This window comes from Cupressus sempervirens, chromosome 5 (genome assembly GCF_028749045.1).
Source record: "Cupressus sempervirens isolate cs-2001-9-10 chromosome 5, ASM2874904v1, whole genome shotgun sequence".
Lineage (NCBI taxonomy): Eukaryota > Viridiplantae > Streptophyta > Pinopsida > Cupressales > Cupressaceae > Cupressus > Cupressus sempervirens.
Genome location: NC_143122.1, coordinates 30,101,439 through 30,126,627, shown reverse-complemented (window position 1 = coordinate 30,126,627; position 25,189 = coordinate 30,101,439). Strand labels below are relative to the sequence as shown.

Here is a 25,189-nt window from a genome sequence, read left to right as displayed (position 1 = left end):
TACATCTAATAAGATCTACAATTTTGGAAACTTTTGATATGTATGTCAATTTCTGTACATAAACTTTGATACATAATTGTTTTTGTCACTAATGCCAAAGGGGGAGATTGTTGGCATAAAGTTATTTTCCATTAGTGACAACACTTTTCTCACAGTATTAACCGAGTAAAGAAGAACTCAGTGTTAACCGAGTTCAGTCGGTTAACATAGAACTTAGTATTAACCGAGTTCAGTCGGTTAACTAAGAACTCAGCATTAACCGAGTTCGGTCGGTTAATTAAGAACTCAATATTAACCGAGTAAAGATGGATGCAGTGTTAACCGAGTTCGGTCGGTTAACATAGGACTCAGTGTTAACCGAGCTCAGTCGGTAAACAAAGAAGTTTGTTCTACCGAGTTTGTTTTGCTATTTGGCCGACTCAGTTAAATTTTGTCTACTTTTATTCAGCCGACCATTGCATGTAATTTTAACTTGGATGGTATATATATGTAATGTATTGTATCATTCAAATATATGTGAAATATATGAAGTATGTGAAGAATGTGTGCGAAAGCATGTAAGCTGAATTTTGAAGGTTTTCAGCAAGGTCAGCATTGGAGCAGAAATGTTTTATCTATCATATCAAGGACAATCAGAGCATAGCGGATCTTATCAGCAATCAGTTGTATTCAGATCCACTGTTTCATTCTAACAGGTGAATCAGTTTTTATAAATCCTTTAACAGGGTAGACTTAACAGTCTTTGTACTAAATCTCCTAACAGAGTGCATACTTATGAAGTATGTTTCAAATCCTTTAACAAGGTGGATATAACAATCCTTTATGCTCCTAACAGGGTAGATCACCAGAAGTGATCATTGTATGCCTTAACCGGCTAACTTCCTACTGCAGTAAAGAAGATTTGTGGGTTTCATCCCCACCCCAGTTTTACTTTCTATTTTGGAAGGTTTCTGGGTCACCAAAATCTCTGTGCTTATGTGTTATGAATGTCTACATACTGCAGATTAGGTGATTAAATATTTTACTGGTTAATATGAATTGATTTAAGATTTTATGTTTACTGATTCACCCCTCCCCTCTCAGTAAACTGTTATATCTTGAATATTTCCAACAGTGAACACCATACTCAAAAACAAGAGACAAAATTATAGCTAAAAATGATTTCCATTAATATATAATAATATGTACAGTAACCACCATCTCCCGTCTAATATTGAAAAGATACAGTAATGAAAGGTGTTAAGTAACAGATTCACTCGATATAGAAGCAAAAACAACTTATCTACAAAGGCATTCTAACTTAAAACAATCCAAAATATGGGTCAGGATAATATACAAAATGACCCGAGAGATGATTTAGTCATATTTTTTGAATACCATTATTATTTCTGATGCTTCATGCAGAGAACTGGCCTTTAATCCTAGGGGAAATTCATAAGTTGACCTACCCCTACTAGTTTTGTCATAGTTTGGAAGACAAAATTCCACATCCTCCATGTTGTTGAAATCCACCTCCGAATGGATATAGGCATCATATGCCCTCAGGTAGCCAGCTAGCCAATCCCTTCCTAGATCTTCAATAATGCCCCTCCATCTCAACAAAAAATTGATGCTCATCTCCATAAGCAGCCACTCCTTGTAAAACTGGATATTATCCCTAATGACCATGTAAGGGCATCTCGAGCTCCTTTCCAATTCCTGACTATTGACTTCGAATTCCATGTATGCCTCTGGTAGAGGAATGCAGAGCCGAGCATCAATGTTGGTGATCGCAATTTCCAAACCCACTAACCAGCAAGGATTGAAAATGTTGTGGGTGATCCTAACAATGTCCCATTTTTCTATCCCTGCCTAAGCCAAACAACCTACCCAAAGCCCAACTATGTCACTGTTTGTTCTCCACGAGTACTCATAACTAAAAATTCCTTCCCCTAAAGCCTAACTAACTGCTATACAACTCATATCGTCTATGGGCCTCAAGATCCTATTCCATCGCTCTTGTGTAATCGGCCCACTGAAAGCCATGGTGCGGTTTTCATAAGAATGAAACAGACTGATGTTGGAATCCATATTTTCCAGCCTACGCCACTAACAAATTTACTACTAAAATCAAACTCTGCAAAAATGTATTGCGAAAAAGCCCCAAAATAACTGATAAATAAGATGAGTCAAAAAATCTAGATGCCTAATAATGAAGAGGCATGCTAATGATTAATGAAGCTCCTCTCAAAATCATCATATCCAAAGGATTACAGGCTGAAGTGGGGGATTCCCATACAATGATACTCTATCCTATATGTGTGAGATCATACTACAATATGAAAGTTTAGAATGAAAATGATTAGTCTGACTTTGCTGTAAGGATAAATTAATAATTGAAAGTTAAAGAATAATACCATCAGTACCAAGATTGGCTAATAAGTTGGCCTCTTTGTTGCCTTCTTTGTAGATGTGAGCATATCTAATGTCTTCGAATGTCAAAAGAGAATTTATAATTGCTTCTAGTTTAGAATTTAACACCCAATTTGGTGTGACTCCTTTCCGAAGAGCATTAATTATGATTTGGGAATCCCCTTCTATTATAAGTTTTTTAATATTTAATTTAATGCATAGGTTAATACCTTCTTCTACAACTTTCAGTTCAGCAATATTATTAGAAGCCATGTCTAATGATTTTGATCTTTTAACAATCTAGTTACCTGATTCATCTCTAATGATACATCCTATTCCTACTTTACCAGGATTTCCTCTTGATACCCCATCAAAATTTAGTTTCTTCCATCCAGGAGGGGGAGGCTCCCATTTGCATGAGAGTCTAGCAAGTTCATTCTTCTTTTTATAAACTAAGGGGGGATTAATTAATAATGGCCATAGTTTTTTAATTTCTACATCCCAATCAGAGAAGGATCCCTCTTCTCTAGGTCTCTTTCTGAGATCATTGTTCATTACTTTCGAAATTGCTACTTCTATTTTTGAAAATAGGGCTTTTTCTGATAGATATAGAATATAATTAAATATTGATTTTTCTTTATAATTTTTTTATTAAATTAAATCATTTAATAATCTTTTTATTTGATAATTTTTAACTAAGAATCACAACAGATCCACAATCTAAATCTGAAAACTCATAAAAAAAGATAGAGTACTACATCAAACTCAAGGGTTAGAATCACGAATTCATGTTACTTGATGAATTTAGAATGGTAAATAACTCATATACTTATCTTACTTTCTAGGACAATTGGCTTAGGGTTAGGATTTGGACACAAGAATTATCTCCCCTCTTTTACCATTGAGATATTGTGATAGGGCACACTCATCCTAGCAATTCAGAGAAGTGAATGCCTAGTACCTCCAATCTGCATAAAAGTCAAGCATGTACAAATACATATAAATCTAAACTAAGCATGCAATGGTGGGGAGTGGTGCATCATGTAGAACCTGACTAGCAGGTGACTACAACTCCCTCCCTTAACCACATCAAAAGCGTCAAAGATAAAGTAAATCATACAAATACACCATACACATGCAAGTATTAGGTAAGTAACCATAGAAACTGCATAAAATCATCCATCTAACTATCATCATGAGATAACTGAAAAATCACTATATGAACATACATGTATCATCATCGAAAGAATAATCATGATCACATTAAATAACTGAGTATCAAGTAGCCCATCAAACATATAAACTAAGTATGAAATAACATCTAATCAAATTTGGTAACTAAGGTACTACTATTGCTAATCATAAAACATAACCATAAAACTAGCCTAAAATAATTCAACAATAAAACATGAAAAGTAAATTAGGGGTGGGCATTACAGTTTCACTACTTTATGGAAGCACACAATTATTGGACTTACCTTACAAAAGAGTTGTGTTAAAACCTTCAAATACTTTTGATATGTACCCTCCTACCCATCTCCTTCCATAATTAGCGACATTACAAATAGATATAGCAATAGATTCCCCCTCTTCACTTTCTTGTTATGCCAATGTTGTTTGATCCTCCATAATGACCATTCATTATTACTATAAGAATTTGCCTAAGGGAAAAATTCACCCAAGAACTAAGAACTCAAACACAAGCACACAGTAGACCAAAGAGAGAGTATGATCAGAATAACAATGTATTCAATAACTTGGTTCATTATAGTACACTAGGAGTGCCTATATATAAAGGCCTCTGAGATACATCTAGAATGCATAGAAGTTAGCATCATGATGTGTCATACAACCAAGCACATGTCCACCAGATATGGGTTATCCTCCATTAAGCATGGAAGTAAGTGCAGTGATGAGAGGATAAGCCTACAAGGGTGTGACACGCAAAACAGTGTTGTAGACACCATGTGCTTAAATAGAGTTGCGTACTCCTATGTTGTCTACATGACAACTCAAAAGGTGCACAAACTCCTAAGTGTCTCACAAATAAAAATAATAAAATAATGCAAAATAATAAACTAATGCATTAACCTAAGTAAACTTAAGTAAGTGTAAATAGTAAAGTACGTATTTACACCAACAATTACCAAGTTTGGTGTGAGAGAGTCTAGTGATAAAACTGACAAACCTATACACTTAATGTCCTCTACTTCTTTGCTTCCCCTTGTTTTTCAAACAAGTATTACTATGTGACCCTTGAGTTTAACTCGGGTCAAGGAATGGAGCATAGGTGTAGTCATCTAAACCCAATATTGGACACACTAAGCAATCTTTATATTGATATCCATTTTCTTTGGATTATGGTACAGAAGCATAAATAATATATTGGAGTTTAGTCAACATATGACACTTCATTATCATATATAAATGAGTTTGGCTTGATTTCTTCAATGAGCTTGTGACATTGAATATTTGTTGTTACAATAATTATGTTCTTTTAATATTTATAATTTTTAAATTATTTTTGAGTTGAGACTTCATAATAAATCATTAGATTTCATTTTTTTTAAAAAGAAAATCCTCTTATTTATTTATTTATAACAATTCCACCCAATCAACTTTTAGGTCATTTAATAAAAAAAATATAAAAGATAATTTATATAAGAAATAAAGTTATATTCTAAATGAATATTTAACTTTAAAGAGGAACAAGTTTAGCATTAACCTTTTTTTAAAAAGAAAATCCTCTTATTTATTTATTTATAACAATTCCACCCAATCAACTTTTAGGTCATTTAATAAAAAAATATAGAAGATAATTTATATGAAAAATAAAGTTATATTCTAAATGAATATTTAACTTTATAGAGGAACAAGTTGAGCATTAAAAACTTCACTTTTCTATGTGAAGGAATTTAGAAGAATCAATGCTCAAAACCAAACCACAACTTTGTCCACTTTAATACTTACGATGTGCTATAAAATTGCAACTATATTCTAGATTCCTCTAGAAAAATAATTATTATAATAGTTTGAAATTCCAATTCAGTATATTAAACTTAAATTTTATTTATTTATTCTACATTCATAAAAATAAATAAAAGTTAAATTTCAAAATAAATTATTTTTAAAAGTACTATATCAAGTTTCTAAAATTGATTTAGCCATACTTTCTTAGACTAGAATCTTTCCATTAAAAATGTAAATGTTATTCTTTGTAATTTTGCATCAATTCATTTTTTATTTTTTTTAAAGATTGGACTCCACCCGTAATTAACCCATTTGAAATCAATTCTTTTAATTTTAATGTATTTATAAAATTAAATAATTAAAACAGTTCCCTAAATTAAAAATAAATATAAAATCCAAAACCATTTAAAAATAGAAAATAGATAAACCACTAAAAAAAATCCCCAAACCTACCTTTATTTCTTTAAAAAACACTGATACAATTGGGTGCCAAAGATTTCCAAATCCTCCAACATATAAATTGATTGCAACACATGTGACTAACAGATGTACACGTTCTTTAGGGTAATGGATTCTTGATTTGGGTGCCTCACATCATATGGGTTCTTCAAAAGGACATTTTTCTTCATTAGAGAAATCTAAGGTACCTCACATCTTTAAAGGGAGTGATACACAAGTGGAAGTTAAAGGGAAAGGACAAGTTGAAATGTAAAATGGAGAGTTCAAAGATGTTCTCTATGTTCCTCACCTTAGCACTAATCTCCTTTCAATTTACCAAATCACTCACTATGGAGGTGGAAATAAAGTTGAGTTCCTTCTTGATTCAGTAATGGAGTGAAATCTTAAGGATGATTCATTGGTTGCAGTGGGTAAAGTTAATCATGATACAAAGCTTTATTCTTTCTCCCACTTTGTGTCTAAGTCTCCTTCACAAGCTTTGTTGACACATTCACAATCACAGAGTCAATTATGGCCTGAGCGGTATGGACATCTTGCCTTTCGCTATCTTCATTAGCTTAGCTCAAAAAATATGGTCAAAGGTCTACCTACAATCAACTTTTCTAAGGGTGAATGTTCAACTTATTCAATGGATATGCATCTAGAAGAGAAGTTTGACAAAGGGAAGTCTTGGAGAGCATCAATTGTTCTTGAGTTGGTTCACATTGTTCTAGCAGGCCCTTTTTTAGTGACATCATTAGCAAGGGTCACTATGTCCTCACTTTCATTGATGACTTTTCATGCTACATGTGGGTCTACGTTCTTGATCACAAGAATAAAGTGTTTGATAAGTTTCTAACCTTCAAGAGTCATGTTGATAAGTAATCAAGTAAAGCCATCTAGGTTCTTCATATGGATAATGAAAGTAGATATGTGAACTCAAGACTTAAAGACTTGTGAACTTGAGGGTATTGATCTTTAGAATCCTATAGCATTTAGTCCACAGAAGACAAGTGTTGCAACAATGAGGACTATAACTCTTAAGTCAATGGCAAGTTGCATGATTCAAGCTAAGTCTCTTGATCCATCACTTGAGGTAGAAGCTATAAGTAGTGCCAATCAGATCCTTAATAGATCTCCTCATAATGTCTTAGATGGAATGACTCCTTTTGTGACATGGTGTACAAGAAAACTAGTTGTGAAACACTTCACAATTTTTGGTTGTCCAATATAGGCACACATGTCTTCAAGGGAATGCAAGGCACCACCACCAAGGCCTTGTACTTTCATTGGATATGAAGAGAGTGTTAAGGCATATAGAATTATGGATCTTGAGACTCATGAGATATCTATAGAGAGGAATGTTCACTTTGAGGAAAGTTCACCGAGCTTATTCTCTAATCCTCTACATACTTCATATATTGTGGAAACTGATAGCGATTCAATAGGTTTAGATGTGGGGGATCCTTCTAATAGATGCAGAATGAGGTCACAACATCAACAAATTCCACATGCATATATTGCTATAGTGAAAGGTCTGTGTAATTTAGTACAGTTGGGTACACCTTGTCTTCTAGTTCCAGTATCAGGGGATAACTACTTGACAAATTTTTCAGGTTCATTTATGGAGTCCTACATAGTAGATCCGGAAGACATTATTGATGATATACATCTTCTCTTTGATGAAGATGACCCTTCTTCAGTTCTTGCGAGGGAACAATATGACCCTCTTGTCCATTCTCTACATGATCATTCTTTCAAGGTTGACATGATTGTGGATCCTTATGTACAACACTTGCACATTTGATGAGATAGTTGGTTCTTTGGGATATGTTCTACATCCATCCTTGCTAAATCCAAACTTGTTTTTTTCAACAATGTTGGAAGGGGTGACTATCAGTATCAACATAGGGACATTTGAGCAATTTTTAAAGACATCATTCATCTTTAGGATTCTTTCTACACATTGGAGAAGAATCTCATACGTCTCCTATGACATTGTTTCTTCCTAAGGGGAGGAATATTATTGAGCAATCATGAATCAGCTTCTACATTCAGCTTGGAGTAGCTATTGCTGATGGGCATTCTGCAGTGAGGGGGGACTACCTTGTCTCCTTTCTTCTTCTTCTACTTCTCTCTTATGGGGGGGACCTTTTCCTCTTATGGGATTTTGTCCTTCTCATACTTCTCTATTGTATATACATTATGTATGTTGTAATGGGGGGGTTTTAATTTCTCCATCCATCCATGCATCTTGATTTCTCATCTCTCTTTTTTTTTTTTGTGGGTGGGGGGGGTGGTTCCCATGAGGTTTTCTCTCTTTCTCCACTTTATGAGAGCTTGCATGCTTTTTGCATCTTGTACATGGGTACCTAACATGGCCTAGTAGCCAAGACCCATCTTGCATTATCATCTAGCTTTTGTGAGCTTAAGTGCATTCCCCTAAGTTGCATTTAAGGGGGGGTTGTTGGTGTAATTAAGTATTTACTAATTACACTTTACTTAAGTTTACTTAGGTTAATGCATTAGCATATTAGTTTTCATGTAGACACCTAGGAGTTTGTAGATTCATATTAGTTGTCATGTAGACAACATAGCAGTTTGCACTCCAATTGAGCACATACTGTCTACTACATCTCTTTACGAGATACACCTTTGTATTCTTATCCTCTCATTGTTGCACATATATTCATGCACAATGGAGGATAATCCACTCTTGGTGGACATGTGCTTAGTTGTGAAGATTATCTCTTTGCTGACTCCTAGTCATTCTAGTTGTCTTTATAAATAGGCACTTCTAGTGTGTATTCATCTGATATCCATTATCATTTTGATCATTGCTTGTCTCTCTTGTGCTATCTACTGAGCTTCTTGATCTTGGTGTTGAATTATTGCCTTAGGCAAATTCTTACAAATAGTAATGTAGGCATAATATGTTGGACTAACCACTAATGTTCCTCTTTGGGATTCTGACATGGCTTAACTGCCTCTTGTGTTCTATAAGTCTAGTGGTTGTATTGGGCATTAACAGGTTGATCTTTTGGTACAACGACAACTCTAGCTTGTAACAAGTGGTTTTAGAGCTTGGTCACAGGTTTGAATCTCCTCGAGTAACATTCAGGGAGGGGATTGTTGGACTAACCACAACGTTCCCCTTTGTGATTCATTACATGGCTCAACCACCTCTTGTGCTCTATAAGTCTAATGGTTGTATTGGCATTGACAGGTCGATCTTTTGGTGCAACGACAACTCTAGCTTGTAACATAATCACCATAGATCCTACTACACTTCACCAAAAAGAGATTTTGAAGCCTCAATCAGAAGAGACGTCATGTAAAATACTATTAGTCTGGTTGGGTCATATGTACAATTGGATACACACACACACACACACACACACATTAATAATATTTGATAATATAAATATACTAAAGTTCCATATATATAATATGTTATAACCTTTAAATGTTTCATGTTTTAATATTTGATTAACTAGTTAAGGTGTTGTGTGGAATAAACCTCTGTTACTTTTATATAATAGAGTATATAAATACAACATACACAAATTAATTGGGGCTTATAACTTTAGTTTTTGTTCCCGGCTAATAGAGACAATCTAAAGACACATTAAAATTTGGAAGTAGAATAATCATCACTATATGTACTTTACTTGGTGTAGATTTCTCTTCATTCCACTATGCAAAAATATCAAGAAAACTAAGGAAGTGCCTTGCCATAATAATATTGATCTTTAGATTCTTAGGTCATTAAGTGTGACAATAAAGCTCCATTTGATATTAAAAAATGCTCAAATTATATAAATATCTCTAGATGACAACCACCCCTCAATTATAAACCCTTATAGAACTAGCCTCTAATGTCCAACTTGGATGAATTACAACTATAAATTAACCTTCTTAGGTGCTCTAGATTCAATGAAAAACTTATATTTGCTTCATAGAGCTCCACAACTATGTGTACAATACAAAATCTAAAAAGAGACACTCGTTATTATTGTAATTCTATCAAGTTTTTAAAGTTTCAAAATCATCATTTATTTTAGACATAGTATTTGAAGGGTTGATTTGCTCTACTTGAATCAATATCTAAGAAAAGTTTGATATTTTAAAATGTGTATCTAATAAGACATGACTCTAACTTAAAGATCTTATTTAGAAATAAATCCATGATTATGAAAATTTTGTGTTTAGTTACAAAATATGTTCTGGAGTAGGTCATGTTATTATGGATTGCCCTTTTGGTAAACCAAAAACTGAGAAACTATAATGCCTCACCAGGGAACCCAAAAGAAATTAACCTAAAGTGAAAAGTTTGCCAAACTTTTTTTTTTTTTAAAGATAATAAACAATAAGAGATAACATAGTGGAAGCAATAACTCACATACATAGAACGATCCATAAACAAATTACATCTTTCCATGACATTGAATCACATGTATAAGTTTTATTAATACTAAATCTAAATCATAACAAAATCCACATCATAGAATGACCACAAGTATTAATCCAATTAAATAATATACAATTACATAAGATGCCACATGACATTTAACTAAAATGCATGATTATCTACTATACAAGTCACAGGGTATGAAAAGCTCAAATAATATACATTGAGAATAAAATACATCATCTCATAAGATCTCTAATAATCAAATACAGTACAATAGAATATAACCATCCAACATAAATACAAGATCAGAATGAAAGGAATAGTTGCACAAGTACATCCAGCAATGACATCCAACTGTCGGCTCTCAATGGTATAAGAAACACTACCACTCGACCTCGTGGAACCTAAATGGGCCACACCCACTGTGTTGAGGAGATAATCTCAAGTATCATACAAATATCTATTCTAAAAGTCATAACCAACATCTAGGTCAAGGAAATCCTAATAGCAATCTATCTCAAAGGTACCAAGACACAAGTAACATCTAAACCCAGAGGCAACAAAGACAAGTAGGAAATCTACTATGTAAGTGGGCAAGTTTCGTTGCATGAGTCAACTCTAAGATTACCTAGCAACCTCTCTAGACTCTGGCCCCCTAGTGTCTCTATGGGACATCATTATCCTATTGTAGAGACAAGGCATACCAACGAACCAAGGTTGCAACCAAGCATCCTATCTACTCCCATCCTAGCCTGTACTAGCACTTGAGGCATGGGCGAGGAAAAACATTGACTCTTATTAAGTCATTTTAAACCCATTCAATGAAATGTTATCACTTATTAAAACAACTTACAATGGGTTATCTAGGTAGCCTCTTTACGGCTCTAGCCTCCATTGCAAGTCACTTCCCAACATACACATAGATTACCTACCCTAAGCTCATGAAAAGTACAACTCATAAAATCATAATTTTTGCCTCAATCCTTTATAAGAAACTAGAAAGCATCTATAAATAAAACACAATATTCACCTCAATCCTATGCAGGCAACTGCAAAGCACCTATACATAATCACAATAATCACCTTAGTTCTATACAAGCAACTAGAAAGCATCAAAAGCTAACTAATCAAAACTCAAAGGTTACACCAGGAATATCACACTATTCACCTTAGTTCTATACAAGCAACTAGAAAGAACTAACAAGCAACTAATCAAAACTCATCATAAAATTGGTGAATACATCACCATGGTCGGGTATAAAAGATCGTGACCAAATAATAACCATAACATCATCACAAAACAAAACTCCCCAAGCCTCTGGTAAACATCCTGACTGGTCAATGTACTAAGTCAAACTCAAAACCAACACTAGTAAACCATACATCATATCAAGTATATAACAAATATAATTTCCATTAACTATTTGGTTTTAAAAACATAAGGTTTTGACTTATGAGCAGGGTTACGATTAATTTCATTTTTCTAGTGCCAGATTTACCAAGGTTTCTGAGTTCACAAGAATCTCAATAGATTCCAAAATCCATTAAAAGTCATTTAAATATAAAACCCCATATTTTATATAAAAATAAATTTTTAATTAAATAAAACCAAACTTCCTTAAAAATTCTCTAAATTAAGAAATTAAGTTCTTATTCAAATTGATGATAACCTTATAACCAGTCTTTTAATAAATATTATTAAAAATAAATAATAATAATTAAATTATTAAAATAATAACTATTAAATCATTAATAAAATAATATTAATTTATTAATAACAACAATTGATATTTAATAATATAATATAATTTATTTAATATTATTAATATTAATTAAAGTATTTTTTTTATTGATAATATTTGTTTGTATTGATAATAAAATAGAGTACATTATGGCAATATGGCTTCAAGCCTTACTTTTTAAGCTACCCTTCCCCTTACATATACCATTAGATAACAAACCCAAAAAACAAAGTATTAACACTCTGATAATACTAACACCCACCCTTACATTAACCGATTATAATAACAAAAGGAAGCACCACCACCTCTTATACTAGCTACTCCTTGAACTAGTGTATTGCTTCCTCATGTGTAAAGGTTGGAGTTGCACGATCATCCTCCACTGATAATCCCTAGCCCATCCTGTGACGCTTTCCATTGCCTTTTCCCTCCTCCAAAAGCAAAGATGCATTGACCCACATTCCCTCTGTTGTGGACACCCCTCAGTTAGTTGATGTTTCTTCACAATTTGATGGCAGAGTTATTGTCCAAGGGCCAAAGTGCTCTTCCTCAACGTGGCCTTCATAAACCCTTGCCCCTCCTCCTTCGTTACCCAAATATTTTTAACCAGGTATTCCATGATGATTTTCCATCCCAGTTCAACTTTGGGGATGTGAACAACCTACGAATTTGAAGATGACCACACCACTAAAGGTTGGATGGAGGATTCCCCCCCACCAATTAGTAGCTAGGGTTTAGTACCCATTTCAATTCCCTTGCCCAAAACTACTCACTCGATAATTTTGTCCAATCCCAGGAGGCATTACTTGTGGACGCTTGTAGCCACAATGGTCAAACCTATCTTTGGATTCCCCCACCATCAAAGCAAGTGCCACAAATAATGATGCCACGTCTAAATTTGATCTCCTCTTCTAGAAATCTTCCAGATACTCTAGCTTGACTAACTGGTGGACTCCTTTTAGAAAGCTCAGATCATCTTTAACAAAAATGTGGTTTAGGTGTCATGTTGGTATCCAACCTTCATAGGTCTATATCTACAAATCTAAACCAAGAGAAAAATTTGTCTCCATTTCTGCCTTAGTAAAAAATAATGACCTTTCCCTACCTTCTACATGAATTTAACATCCTCAGAACTCTCTCGAACAAGGTACCAAAGCTAAGTAAACACTCCTTTGACATGTGTGAGGGATGCCTTGGTATCATGAAAATCTCTACTTACCTTGTGATGATTAATGTCCTCGTGAGTCAAAATCATAATGGCATTCCTTTCACATGTCAAATTGAGGTACCATGAGTGGATTATTAAATCTAATGGCCATGAAATTTCCTATCTCTCTTTTTTTAATCTCCAAGGTGACGGAAGTCCTCAAAAATTTCACGTTGAGGACCCAATGTTGAATTGACACCTAAATTAGCTAGTCAATATGCCACTCTATTTGCTTCCCTAAAGCAGTGTGAAACCTTAAAATCCTCAAAGTCTAGAAGCAAATCCTTGATTTTTCGAATACTTTGATCCATATGCCATGCCTCCATCTTTCCTTTCTTGATGCCATTGATAATGATTTCTGAGTCTCCTTCCAAATGTGATGCAGGAGCATCTTGCATTGAAAAATTATTGGAAAAAAAAAAAATTGAAAAAGAAAAAAAGGCAAAAAAAAAAAAAAAAAAAAAAAATCTGGAGGAGAGAGAAAAGTGACGAAAATTAGAGGAGAAATAATAAAAATAAAAAGGAGAAAAGAAAGGAAAAGAGGATTTTTATTTTCGAGGTGCATAAGTGGCATAAATAGAAAAAATACAAAAAATAGTTGTCATTACATTAATCGAGGTGTGTAGGTGGCATTTTAGAAGCTTGCGGAAAGTTTCTTAAATCTTGCATTAAATATTTGTTGTAATCCATAAAGGAAATGTAATTTTCTAATTGGGCCACATGGTGGTGCTTAGTTGTAATTCTAGAAGTTTATGGAAGTTTTAGAAGGTTGTGGATATTGTGTAGGAGGAATTCTAGAAGGTTGTGGATAAGTCATGCATAGGGTGGTAAGTGCCTATTTAAGCAAGGCATATGAGCATTTCTAATCAAGCTCAAGGGGGTAGCTTGAGGAGTGGAAGCTCAAGGGGGAAGCTTGAGGAGTAGAAGCTCGAGAAGAAGGTAAAAGCTCAAGGAGTAGCTTGAGGAGTGGAAGCTCAAGGAGAAGTTGGAGAAGTAAAAGCTAGAAGGTGTGAAGACTCTTATTTAGGATTTCTCTTATGTGGAAGAAATCACATCATCTTGTGGGTGTTGTAAGGATTTTTCAAGTATAATAAAATTATTTGTGAAGCATTTTTTTTTTTCTTGGTCTCTATATTGTTGCATTATTGGTTGTGAGTTGGTAAGGGTGGTGTGGGCCTCTATCAGTGGTATCAGAGCAGTTCTTCATCAAAATGTATACGTTGACATCCAATTTTAACTCCTAACCTCAAAGCTTCCTTGGTAGCAAAACACTCTACAATATTGTCCAACAAATAATTAGCTGTAAATCCAATTATGTTACCCTTGTGATCTCTTGCCATGCATCCAAACCCTAATACACCTATGTTACCCCTTGTCGCCCTGTCAAGATTAATTTTGATCCATCCCTCCTTTGAAGGTATCCATAACACATGCCCATAAAAATGTTTAAGGCCCATTGGCCTACTGCAGCAGTGTCCTTGGCTTCTAATGATGGCTTTGGTTGCCTTCACAGCCAAGCTATGTGAGTAGCGTGGGGACGGGGAGGTGATGACCCTGATCCCCATTTATATGCCCCCCACGCTGCATAAAATCTCACGATTTTAAATTTATTTATTTTTTCAAGAAAAATAATAAAATATCATAATACAATTACCACAATATTTTTTAATTATTATAGTAATTAGTATTATATATAAGGTTTTCTCGCTCATAGATCTGATATAGCAACCAAAATTAAACAGACAATAATAATAAGTTAAATCTAGTTTTCTTTTCCAAACCCTATCCCGATTCACAATTTTCTAAATTGATCCAATTTTTGAATAACCAGATTTCTCACACAGACAATTCAATAATGAAGAACAATAATGATTCAAAAGAGGGTTTCAAACAAACAAATCCATTTCCAAAATAATGTTTTCACACAAGCACGAAGAAGACATAGAGAATTACAAAGAGAAATTACTTGATAGATTCAAACAACAATCCTACCTTGATCTAATGCTAACCAGATGAACGCTCAAAGATTGCAATAATTTCTCATTTCCTCAAAAACCATTTTCTCAAAATTTGCTCCTCCAAACCCGTGTGTGGAGAAATGAGCTCTAATTTCTTAATAAAGAGCTCTCTCCAATTAGGGTTTTGGTTTTGCAATCATGTGAACCCTTTTTCTTTTATTATTTTATTTTATTTTAATTTCATGTGCAAACTCTTTGCATTTTAATTAAAATAAACTTTATTAAATTTATTATTTTTCTCTTTTATTAAATCAAAAGAAATCTTTAATAATATATTTATTAATTTAACTAATAATAATATTTAGAGTTTATTATTAAAATGAAACTCCTAAATCAATTATTATTAAATAAATATAATTACCCTAAAATTAAAACTTTAATTAAATATTTTAAATTTAATTCCTCTATTTAATTAATTTCCTATTTAATTAAATATAATTAAATATTAATTTTTCTTTATAATTTTTTATTAAATTAAATCATTTAATAATCTTTTTATTTGATAATTTTTAATTGAGGATCAAAACATATCCACAATCTAAATCCAAAAACTCATAAAAAAGATAGAGTACTATATCAAACTCAAGGGTTAGAATCATGAATTTGCATTACTTGACGAATTCAGAATGGTAAATAACTCAGATACTTGTCCTACTTTCTAGGACAAGTGGCTTAGGGTTAGAATTTGGACACAAGAATTATCTCCCCTCTTTTACCATTGAGATACTATGATAGGGCATACTCATCCTGGCAATTTAGGGAAGTCGATGCTCAATACCTGCAATCTACATAAAAGTCGAGCACGTACAAATACATATAAATCTAAACTAAGCATGCAATAGCAGGGAGTGGTGCATCATGTAGAACTCGACTAACAGGTGACTACAACTCCCTTCCTCAACCACATCAGAAATGTCAAAGATAAAGTAAATCATACAAGTACACCATACACATGCAAGTGTGGGGTAAGTAACCATAGAAACTGCATAAAATCATCCATCTAACTATCATCATGAGATAATTGAAAATCACTATATGAACATACATGTATCATCATCAAAAGAATAATCATGATCACATTAAATAACTGAGTATCAAGTAGCCCATCAAATATATAAACTGAGCCTGAAATAACATCCAATCAAATCTAGTAACCAAGGTACTGCTACCACTAGTCATAAAACATAACCATAAAACTGGCCTAAAAGAATTCAACAATAAAACATGAAAAGTAAATTAGGGGTAGGCATTACAATTTCACTACTTTATGGAAGCACACAATTATTGGACTTACCTTACAAAAGAGTTGTGTTAAAACCTTCAAATACTTTTGATATGTACCCTCCTACCCATTTCCTTACCATAATTAGTGACATTACAAATAGATATAGCAATAGATTCCCCCTCTTCACTTTCTTGTCATGCCAATGTTGTTTGATCCTCCATAATGACCATTCATTATTGCCAAGTTTGGTGTGAGAGAATCTAGTGATAAAACTGACAAACCTATACACTTAATGTCCTCTACTTCTTTGCTTCCCCTTGTTTTTCAAACAAGTATTACTGTGTGACCCTTGAGTTTAACTCGGGTCAAGGAATGGAGCATAGGTGTAGTCATCTAAACCCAATATTGGACACACTAAGCAATCTTTATATTGATATCCATTTTCTTTGGATTATGGTAGAGAAACATAAATAATATATTGGAGTTTAGTCAACAAAAGTTCCCCATTCTTAGGACATATGACACTTCATTATCATATAGAAATGAGTTTGGCTTGATTTCTTCAACGAGGTTGTGACATTGAATATTTGTTGTTACAATAATTATGTTCTTTTAATGTTTACAATTTTAAAATTATTTTTGAGTTGAGACTTCATAATAAATCCTCAGATTTCATTTTTTTATAAAGAAAATCCTCTTATTTATTTATTTATTTATAACAATTCCACCTAATCAACTTTTAGATCATTTAATAAAAAATAAATATAAAAGATAATTTATATAAGAAATAAAGTTACGTTCTAAATGAGTATTTAACTTTATGGAGGAACAAGTTTAGCATTAAAAACTTCACTTTTCTATATAAAGGAATTTAGAAGAATCAATGCTTGAAACCAAACCACAACTTTGTCCATTTTAATACTTACAATGTGCTATAAAATTGCAATTATATTCTAGATCCCTCTAGAAAAATAATTATTATAATAGTTTGACATTCCAATTTTGTATATTAAACTTAAATTTTATTTATTTATTCTACATTCATAAAAATAAGTAAAAGTTAAATCTCAAAATAAATTATTTTTAAAAGGTTCTATATCAAGTTTCTAAAATTGATTTAGCCATACTTTCTTAGACTATAATCTTTCCATTAAAAATGTAAATGTTATTCTTTGTAATTTTGCATCGACTCATCTATTAAATTTTTTTTTATTGGACTCCACCCCTAATAAACCCATTTACAATCAATTATTTTTATTTTAATATATTTATAAAATTAAATAATTAAAATAGTTCCATAAATAAAAAATAAATATATAATCCAAAACCATATAAAAATAGATAAACCACTAAAAAAAATCCCCAAACCTACCTTTATTTCTTTAAAAAACACCCATCCAATTGGGTCCAAGAGTTCCAAATCCTCCAACATAAAAATTGTGAGAAGCAATGGTCATCATACTAAACCATAATGCACGACAGATTGCAACGCATGTGGCCGACAGATGTACACGTTCTTCGTGAGCAATTTCCCAGATATTTATTGGCCCAGCTTACAACTGGAATGGCGTAAACGTGTGAGCGCCTTCTAAGGAATCTAAGCAGGGAAGGAAAATAGAAAGACTGCAAGCTTTCATTTTCTGTCATTCACATTCATTGCAAGCTGTACAGCATGGAAATTTTTGGTAGCTGACTGTACCCAATAACATATAAACAAAGAACAAATTACAGTTGTATTTGCTGGCAACATCCATAGTTGTTGGTTGCAGTTGACTGCGATTAAAACTCGTTGGGTATATGTTTAATGCCGGAAGTGTAATTTGGGCCCTCCTAATAATCAGAAAATAAAACATACGAGGTTTTGGGTGTCTTTTCTGGAGTGAAGGATCCCGGTGGACTGCTCAATGAGGTGTCTGATCAGAGACTAGAATGCGTGTTTAAAGGGTTTTTGCCATTTGCTGCCGAGATCTGATAGAGCTTGGCAGATTGGGAGTGCTGGTTTTAGGAAGCTGAAAGGAGTTAGGTCAAACAGATCTGTCATTTTCAGTTTGTTTTCTAACCGTGTTGCTGACCTTGATAGCAGGGTCGACTGGGTTTTTCAGCTTGATAACAGGATTTAGGAATACCCATTTTTAGCAAGTGGTAGTCTCTGATCGCGCTATTAGCATCTGGAATTATTAGGGATTTTGCGGTTGGTGTTGATGTATTCATATGTTGGAATGCGAGCGTGATAAGAACATATTTGAGTGTGATGTGATGATTTAGGCACTAGTCGCAATTCGTTTTGGGATTTTACATCGTATTTGTGTTCCTTGAATTTCCAATTTGCAGCTCTGGCATAAGAATTTGATAGCATTGGACTGAGTTGGGGGATTGACAAACATATTATCTGCAGGGAGAGCATAGATCTTGGTTTTTTGTTTCTGAGGGTACCCAAAAATGCATATGCATGCGAAATCTGACTCCGAGGTGACCAGCTTGGCACCTTCATCTCCAACCAGATCGCCAAGGAGGCCAGTGTACTATGTGCAGAGTCCTTCCAGGGATTCACACGATGGGGAGAAGATGTCATTTCAGTCCACTCCCATACTTAGCCCCATGGGGTCGCCCCCACATTCAAGTTCTTCACTTGGAAGGCATTCGAGGGAGTCATCAACAAGCAGGTTTTCTGGGTCATTGAAGCCTGGCTCTAGGAAGGTGCAGCCTCATGATGGCCGCCATGGGAAAGGAAAAGGGTGGAATCAATTCAGTGCCATCGAAGAGGAGGGAGAGTTTGATGAATCTGAAGAGAAGAAATGGCCGAGGCGTTGTTATGTGCTTCTTTTCATACTCTGTTTTGCAGCGCTTTTCACCGTGTTTTCTCTCATCCTGTGGGGTGCCAGTAGATCCTTCAAGCCAGAAGTTACAGTGAAGGTACGTTGAAAGATCGCTATGTTGTCGTTAAGATCATAGGAATTATTGCAGATATCGGGACTATTCCCTTTTTCTTGTTAATCTCGAGTTTATGCAGGATTCATAGCAATTCTTTCTACATGTGAAATCAATGCAAAACTAAAGTTTCGGTTAGTCAATAATGTGCTTCTCGTTATTGAAAAGAATGACAACCGAAAGTGTGGTCTATTTCCCGCTTGGATCTTTGGGACTGAGAATCATGTAGCTCATAGATAATTTTTTGAATATGTAATAGGTTAGGTAGTTGGTTGCAGGACAGAATTTCTGAATGGTTTTGGTCAGTAGGCAGTGTTAAGCACAGGTGTAAAGGAATTGTGGAGTGTTTTGAGGACGAGCAAAGAAGTAGTCTCCTGGATCATTTGTAATTTGGGTTTCTCTTGGGTGTTTAGTTTCTTGGGAGACATGAGGTCGAATTCATCAATGTATAAGGGATTCATTGAGTTTATATAAATCGTAAAGATTAGGCTTTTACTTATAGGTACAGAGCAGATATTCTTCGTAAGCTCTGGACTGCATGAATTTATTAGGTTGGTTGATTAATACAATTTGAAGAATTCAGATGATTACATTGCCCGTGCCTTATAAATTTTCGTGCTAGGATCTACATTAGTATAATTATATTGTCAGGTCTTCAGATCGCCACGAATTTGTAAATGTTATTGCTTGCTTGTCTGCAGGACCACGCAGATAAAATTTGTAGGTCTTTAAGGGATTGAGATTAAAGAAGAGATCAATATAGATGTTTTGGTAAGGAGACTGTTGGGTGTAGATTGCGTAAGTTTAAGAGGCATCTGTATGCTTCGGAAGATTTTTCTTGTAATATAGAGTAATAATTCTTCTAAATAAATGGTCAAGTTGCGGCCTTTGTTGTATCATCCTGTGTTAAGCAGTTTGTTTTGTACGATGTCCAGTCGCGTGCTTTCACTGGTGCCCATGACAGTGATATTAGCGTCAGTACATGACTACGCCCATTTTCTTTCTCTGTAAAGAGTTGATTGAGTTAACCTCATTGTCATTCGTATAAGTTTGTGTTAGATTTCAAAAGTAGACCAATGTTAGTGTCAGATCAATGTCTAGTTTTTGATGATTAGGGCTGCAGACTTTTTATGTCTCTGTTTTGAGGGCATTGAGATTTTTTTAGATATTGCTACTTTAGTATCAATATGATGGGGTGATGAGAGTCAGAAAATTGTAAATCCCATGACTATAGGAAGGTTGGATTGTCATGGAAGGAGTTTAAATTCTTCACACAGGAATAACCTTTGCAAATATGCACCAAAGGTACTGTCTTTGTTGCATCATCTTTAGCCTTAAAAGAAATTTTATGCACTCCATTCGGCTCTTTGACCTGCTTGATACTCCAATCTTGTTCTTTAGCTACTTTTCTCACTTTATATTAGTACTGCTCGCTCATACACGAGTCCTGGCTGTAAAGGAATTCCGGAGTATTCTGTGTACGTGCAAAGAAATAGCCTCTTGGATGGTTTGTAATTTGGGTTTTTATTGGGTTTTACCTTCTCGGGTTCAGGGAAGTCATGAGTTTGTGTTCATCAATATATAATGTAAGGGAATCATGGAATTGAGATCAATAGTAAAGATCAGATCTTTATTTATGAGGTGCACAGCAGATTTGCTTCTTAAGCTCTGGACTATGAATTTACTAGGTTGGTTGATTAATGCAAAACTCTCTATATGTAAAATCTGTCTGCAGCTAATGGGCTTTTGAAGAATTCAGATTACATAATTAATGCCTTAGAAATTTTCTTGGTAGGATCTACATTGGTATAATCATATTGATAAGTAGGAGATAATTTCCACAGCAAGTCAAATTGTGATATTGCTATCAGGATTTAACTGTGTGATTTTTGAGTCAAACTCATTGACCCATGTTTCATAATCATATTGTCAGGTCTGTAGATGGCTACAAAGTTGTAAATGTTATTGCTTGCTTTCCTGTAGAACCACACCAGATAAATTTGTAGGTATTTAAAGGATTGAGATTAAAGAAGATATTATGGCCAGGGGACTCCAGGGTGGGGATTGCATAAATATTAGAGGCATGTGCACACCGTGGAAGATTTTCCTTGTAAATAGAGGAATGATCCCTTGAAATATATGGCTAAGTTGCGGCCTTTGTTCTGTCATCCTGTGTTAAGTGGTTTGTTTTATACAATGTCCAATCTCATGCTTTTGCTGTAGCCCACTACAGTGAGACCAGTTTCTGTACATGACTACACCCGTTATACTGTCTCTATGTGATTAACACCCATATTATTTTCTCTATTGAGAGTTGATTGAGTTAACCTCATTCATTTGTATAAGTTTGTGCTTGATTTCAAAAGTAGATCAATGACAGTATCAGATCAATGTCTATTTTTTGATGATTAGGGCCGCAGAATTTTTATGCCTGTGTTTTACAGGGCCTTGAGATTTTGTTAGATCCAATTACTATAGGAGGGTTGGATTTTCTATGGAGTTTACTTTTAATCCTTTAAATGCAGGAATAACCTTTGTAAAGATGCACTGAAGGTACTGTCTTTGTTGCATCATCGTTAACTTTAAAAAGAGTTTTATGACTCTATTCAGCACTTTTACCTGCTTGATACTCCAATATTGTTCTTTAGAAACTTTTCTCACTTTATATTAGTAGCGCTTATACATGAGACCTTTTGTGGTGCATGTATCAGTGGTTTATGTTAGTATTGCCCATATATATAACAGTTCTCGATCAGTGCAACTCTGTTTGTTATTTCAAAATGTCAATGACCTTACCAGAGATTCAGAACAGTACTCATTTGTATGCTAGTAACATTCTGAATACTTATTCTTTCTGGGCTCTGGATTAGTACAAGGATTTTGCCTTTGTTTGTCATGTATTTTATGTAGCTATGCTTCTGTAGAGTTTGAAGATGGCTTTTATATAAGATCCTAATGGCATACCATGGAAAATGCAGAGTATTACCTTCAATGATTTCTACATATCTGCGGGTTCAGATGCAACGGGAGTGCCCACCAAGATGATTTCCATAAACTCAACTTTAAGACTCTCCTTCAACAATCCTGCTACTTTCTTTGGAATGCATGTGACTTCCACACCATTGGATCTGATGTACTATCAGCTAGTAGTTGCATCGGGCCAGGTAAAACAAGTCTGTTGATTTGACTTTTAATTTTTAACAGCACTTTTCGGTAAGCAGATCCAGTGAAGTGAAAAGTATATATTGTTTTATGCAGGTGAAAAAATTTTATCAGCCAAAGAAGAGTCGTCGAACAGTAAACGTGGTTTTGCATGGTAATAAAGTTCCTTTATATGGAGGTGGTGCAACTTTGACTAGTTCAGATGCACATGGCGACATTCCACTGGATTTAGCTTTTTCAATCAGGGCAAGGGCTTATGTTTTGGGGAAGCTTGTGAAGCCTAAATTCCGCAAATACATTCAGTGCAACATCACTCTTGATTCAACCAAGTTGATGAAGGTTAGATCGCTGGCAAGATCTTGCCAATATGATAAGTAGAAGAATACCACAGAAGGAGGGAAAAATGATTTTTCTTAGTATTAGTTCTCAGAGTCTTGAGAAGTAATGCAGTATATATTTATGTGCCTAGTTTGTTTTGTCAGCATAAATGATGTATTTTCAAGGTTAAGGGTCTTGGTTACCTTATCCTCCCCATTTTCCCGCAAAAGTTTTCCAATGACCAACATTTTCACCTATTTGCACTTAGATATGCTTAATTCTCAATTAAGATTAAGCATTTAGTTAAGTTATCTGGAAAGGATTCCGGGATTACTAGACAGTGCTAGAATTTTTGAGCAAAGGGGATAATAGGCCGCATTCCTTGAAACATGTGGGAAGGTTAATGGACACAACAAATAAAAGCTTGAAGCTTTGTGCAGAACAAAGAAATAGACAATGATTTAATTTATTAATTTAATTTATATTTAGCTTTAATGAAGACAAGCATTTGCCTGCTTTTAGCATGTCTAGGCCATAGATATCTTCTATACTTTCAGTAATTTATTTTCTGAGAAATTTATGATGAATACTTCAAAGTTCTGTACACTTAATACTGTAGATATCTTTCCATACAACTGTACCTTCCCTCATTGGATTGACAAGAAAACACGAGATATTTTTTATGTTCTAAGAATGAGGAATAAAACAGTAGCACTGTACCTGCGGAAAATGAATTGCACTTAAAGATGTCCAACTTTTAGCCACATCATATGTTTAACTCACTAGTTCCTTAGAATGGAATTTGTACTGCAAAGATAGATGCTCTGAAGTAGGCAAAATATAACTTATCAAGGCAGCAGAAGGAGGAAGGTGATTGTTTGAATAACGGTTCCGTTTTCAAATTTAGTTGTTGACAATGCATTTCTCTATTTTCAAATCTACTTTTTTGTTAACACATTACTGGGATTTTTTTGCCAGTATTCTGCTTTGTATTGTTCTGCTCTAATTTTGTGTCTCTGGCGCTTTGATAAAAGATTTGAAGGTGTTCTAGCTTGTATCCTAAGAATGTGGCCACTTCACAATAATATTAACCTTTTGAGATTTATAAATATATGTCATGGCAAATATTGAATTTTCTATTCACAGTAATTATACACATTTCTCTAACAGTCGATACATTATCTATCTATTTCATTCTGTCTCAGTGTTGTCTGAATTTTGAAGTTGGGAGTTAATTTACCTACAGACAATCACATTTGGAATCTTCCATTCAAGCGTGTTGAATGTTGCATCAGTTAACAATAACTGGTACCAATCTGCCGCTTGTGATAGCTCCAGTAGATTCAATATGTGAGTCAAATGCTATGCATGGTTATTATCATATCAGATGACTATTGCAGACCAAGCGTGCTAGTGTTTCTATCAACATGATCCAGGGCAGAAGCTTCATTCTAGACTAGCAGGTAACCAACTATGTTATGCATGGTTCTTATCAAACGATTATTGCAGGGCAAATGTGCTCTAATCCTTCTTATCAACATCACATCTAGGGCGGGAGCTTGATTCCATGCAAATAGGCAAGGAGAATCGTTTGATACCCATAGCCATTAATTGATAGGTATATGAATTTTTCCATTCATGAGTAGTGATTCAACATGAATTCATCTCTCATGATAATAAGTGAAGCACCGGGACTTCCCTGGAGGTCACCTATCCTAATACTACTCCAGCCTAAGCACGCTTAACTACAGAGTTTCTTCCATGGTTAAACCCAAAGCTTGCAACCCCATTTGCAAAACCTTCACCAAGTGTTGTGCCTTATGAACCATTCATTAGAAAGCCTCATATCATTAATTGATAAGTAGGAGATAATTTCCACAAGAAGTCAAATTGTGATATTGTTATCAAGATTTAATTGTGTAATTTTGAGTTGAGCTCATTCAACCATGTTTAATGAGAAGTGATTCAACATGAATACATCTCTCATGATAATATATGGAATACTCATCACTCGTTGGATCTAGGTGATGCTCACAAGGTGAAGCACCGGGACTTCCCAGGAGGTCACCCATCTTAGTGCTACTACAGCCTAAGCACGCTTAACTACAAAGTTTCCTCCATGGTTAAACCCAAAGTTTGCAACACCATTTGCAAAATCTTCACCAAGTGTTGTGCCTTATGAACCATTCATTAGAAAGCCCCTTAACCTCATGAATTGATAAGTAGGAGATAATTTTCACAACAAGTCAAATTGTGATATTGCTATTAGGATTTAACTGTGTAATTTTGAGTCAAACTCATTGACCCATGTTTCGTGAGTAGTGATTCAACATGAATCCATCTCTTGTGATAATAAATGGAACACTTAGCACTCAT

The 25,189-nt window shown here is 34.3% G+C and overlaps 1 protein-coding gene across 1 annotated transcript; it reads left to right on the top strand.

Moving 5' to 3' along the window:
* The first annotated feature begins 18,229 nt into the window (after positions 1-18,229).
* LOC149554438 (uncharacterized) lies at positions 18,230-23,317 on the top strand. Its single transcript, XM_089828491.1, has 3 exons — positions 18,230-19,318; positions 22,312-22,497; positions 22,592-23,317. The coding sequence occupies exons 1-3, from the start codon at positions 18,845-18,847 to the stop codon at positions 22,871-22,873; spliced, it is 942 nt and encodes a 313-aa protein (XP_089684617.1). The 5' UTR covers positions 18,230-18,844; the 3' UTR covers positions 22,874-23,317.
* Positions 23,318-25,189: the final 1,872 nt, after the last annotated feature.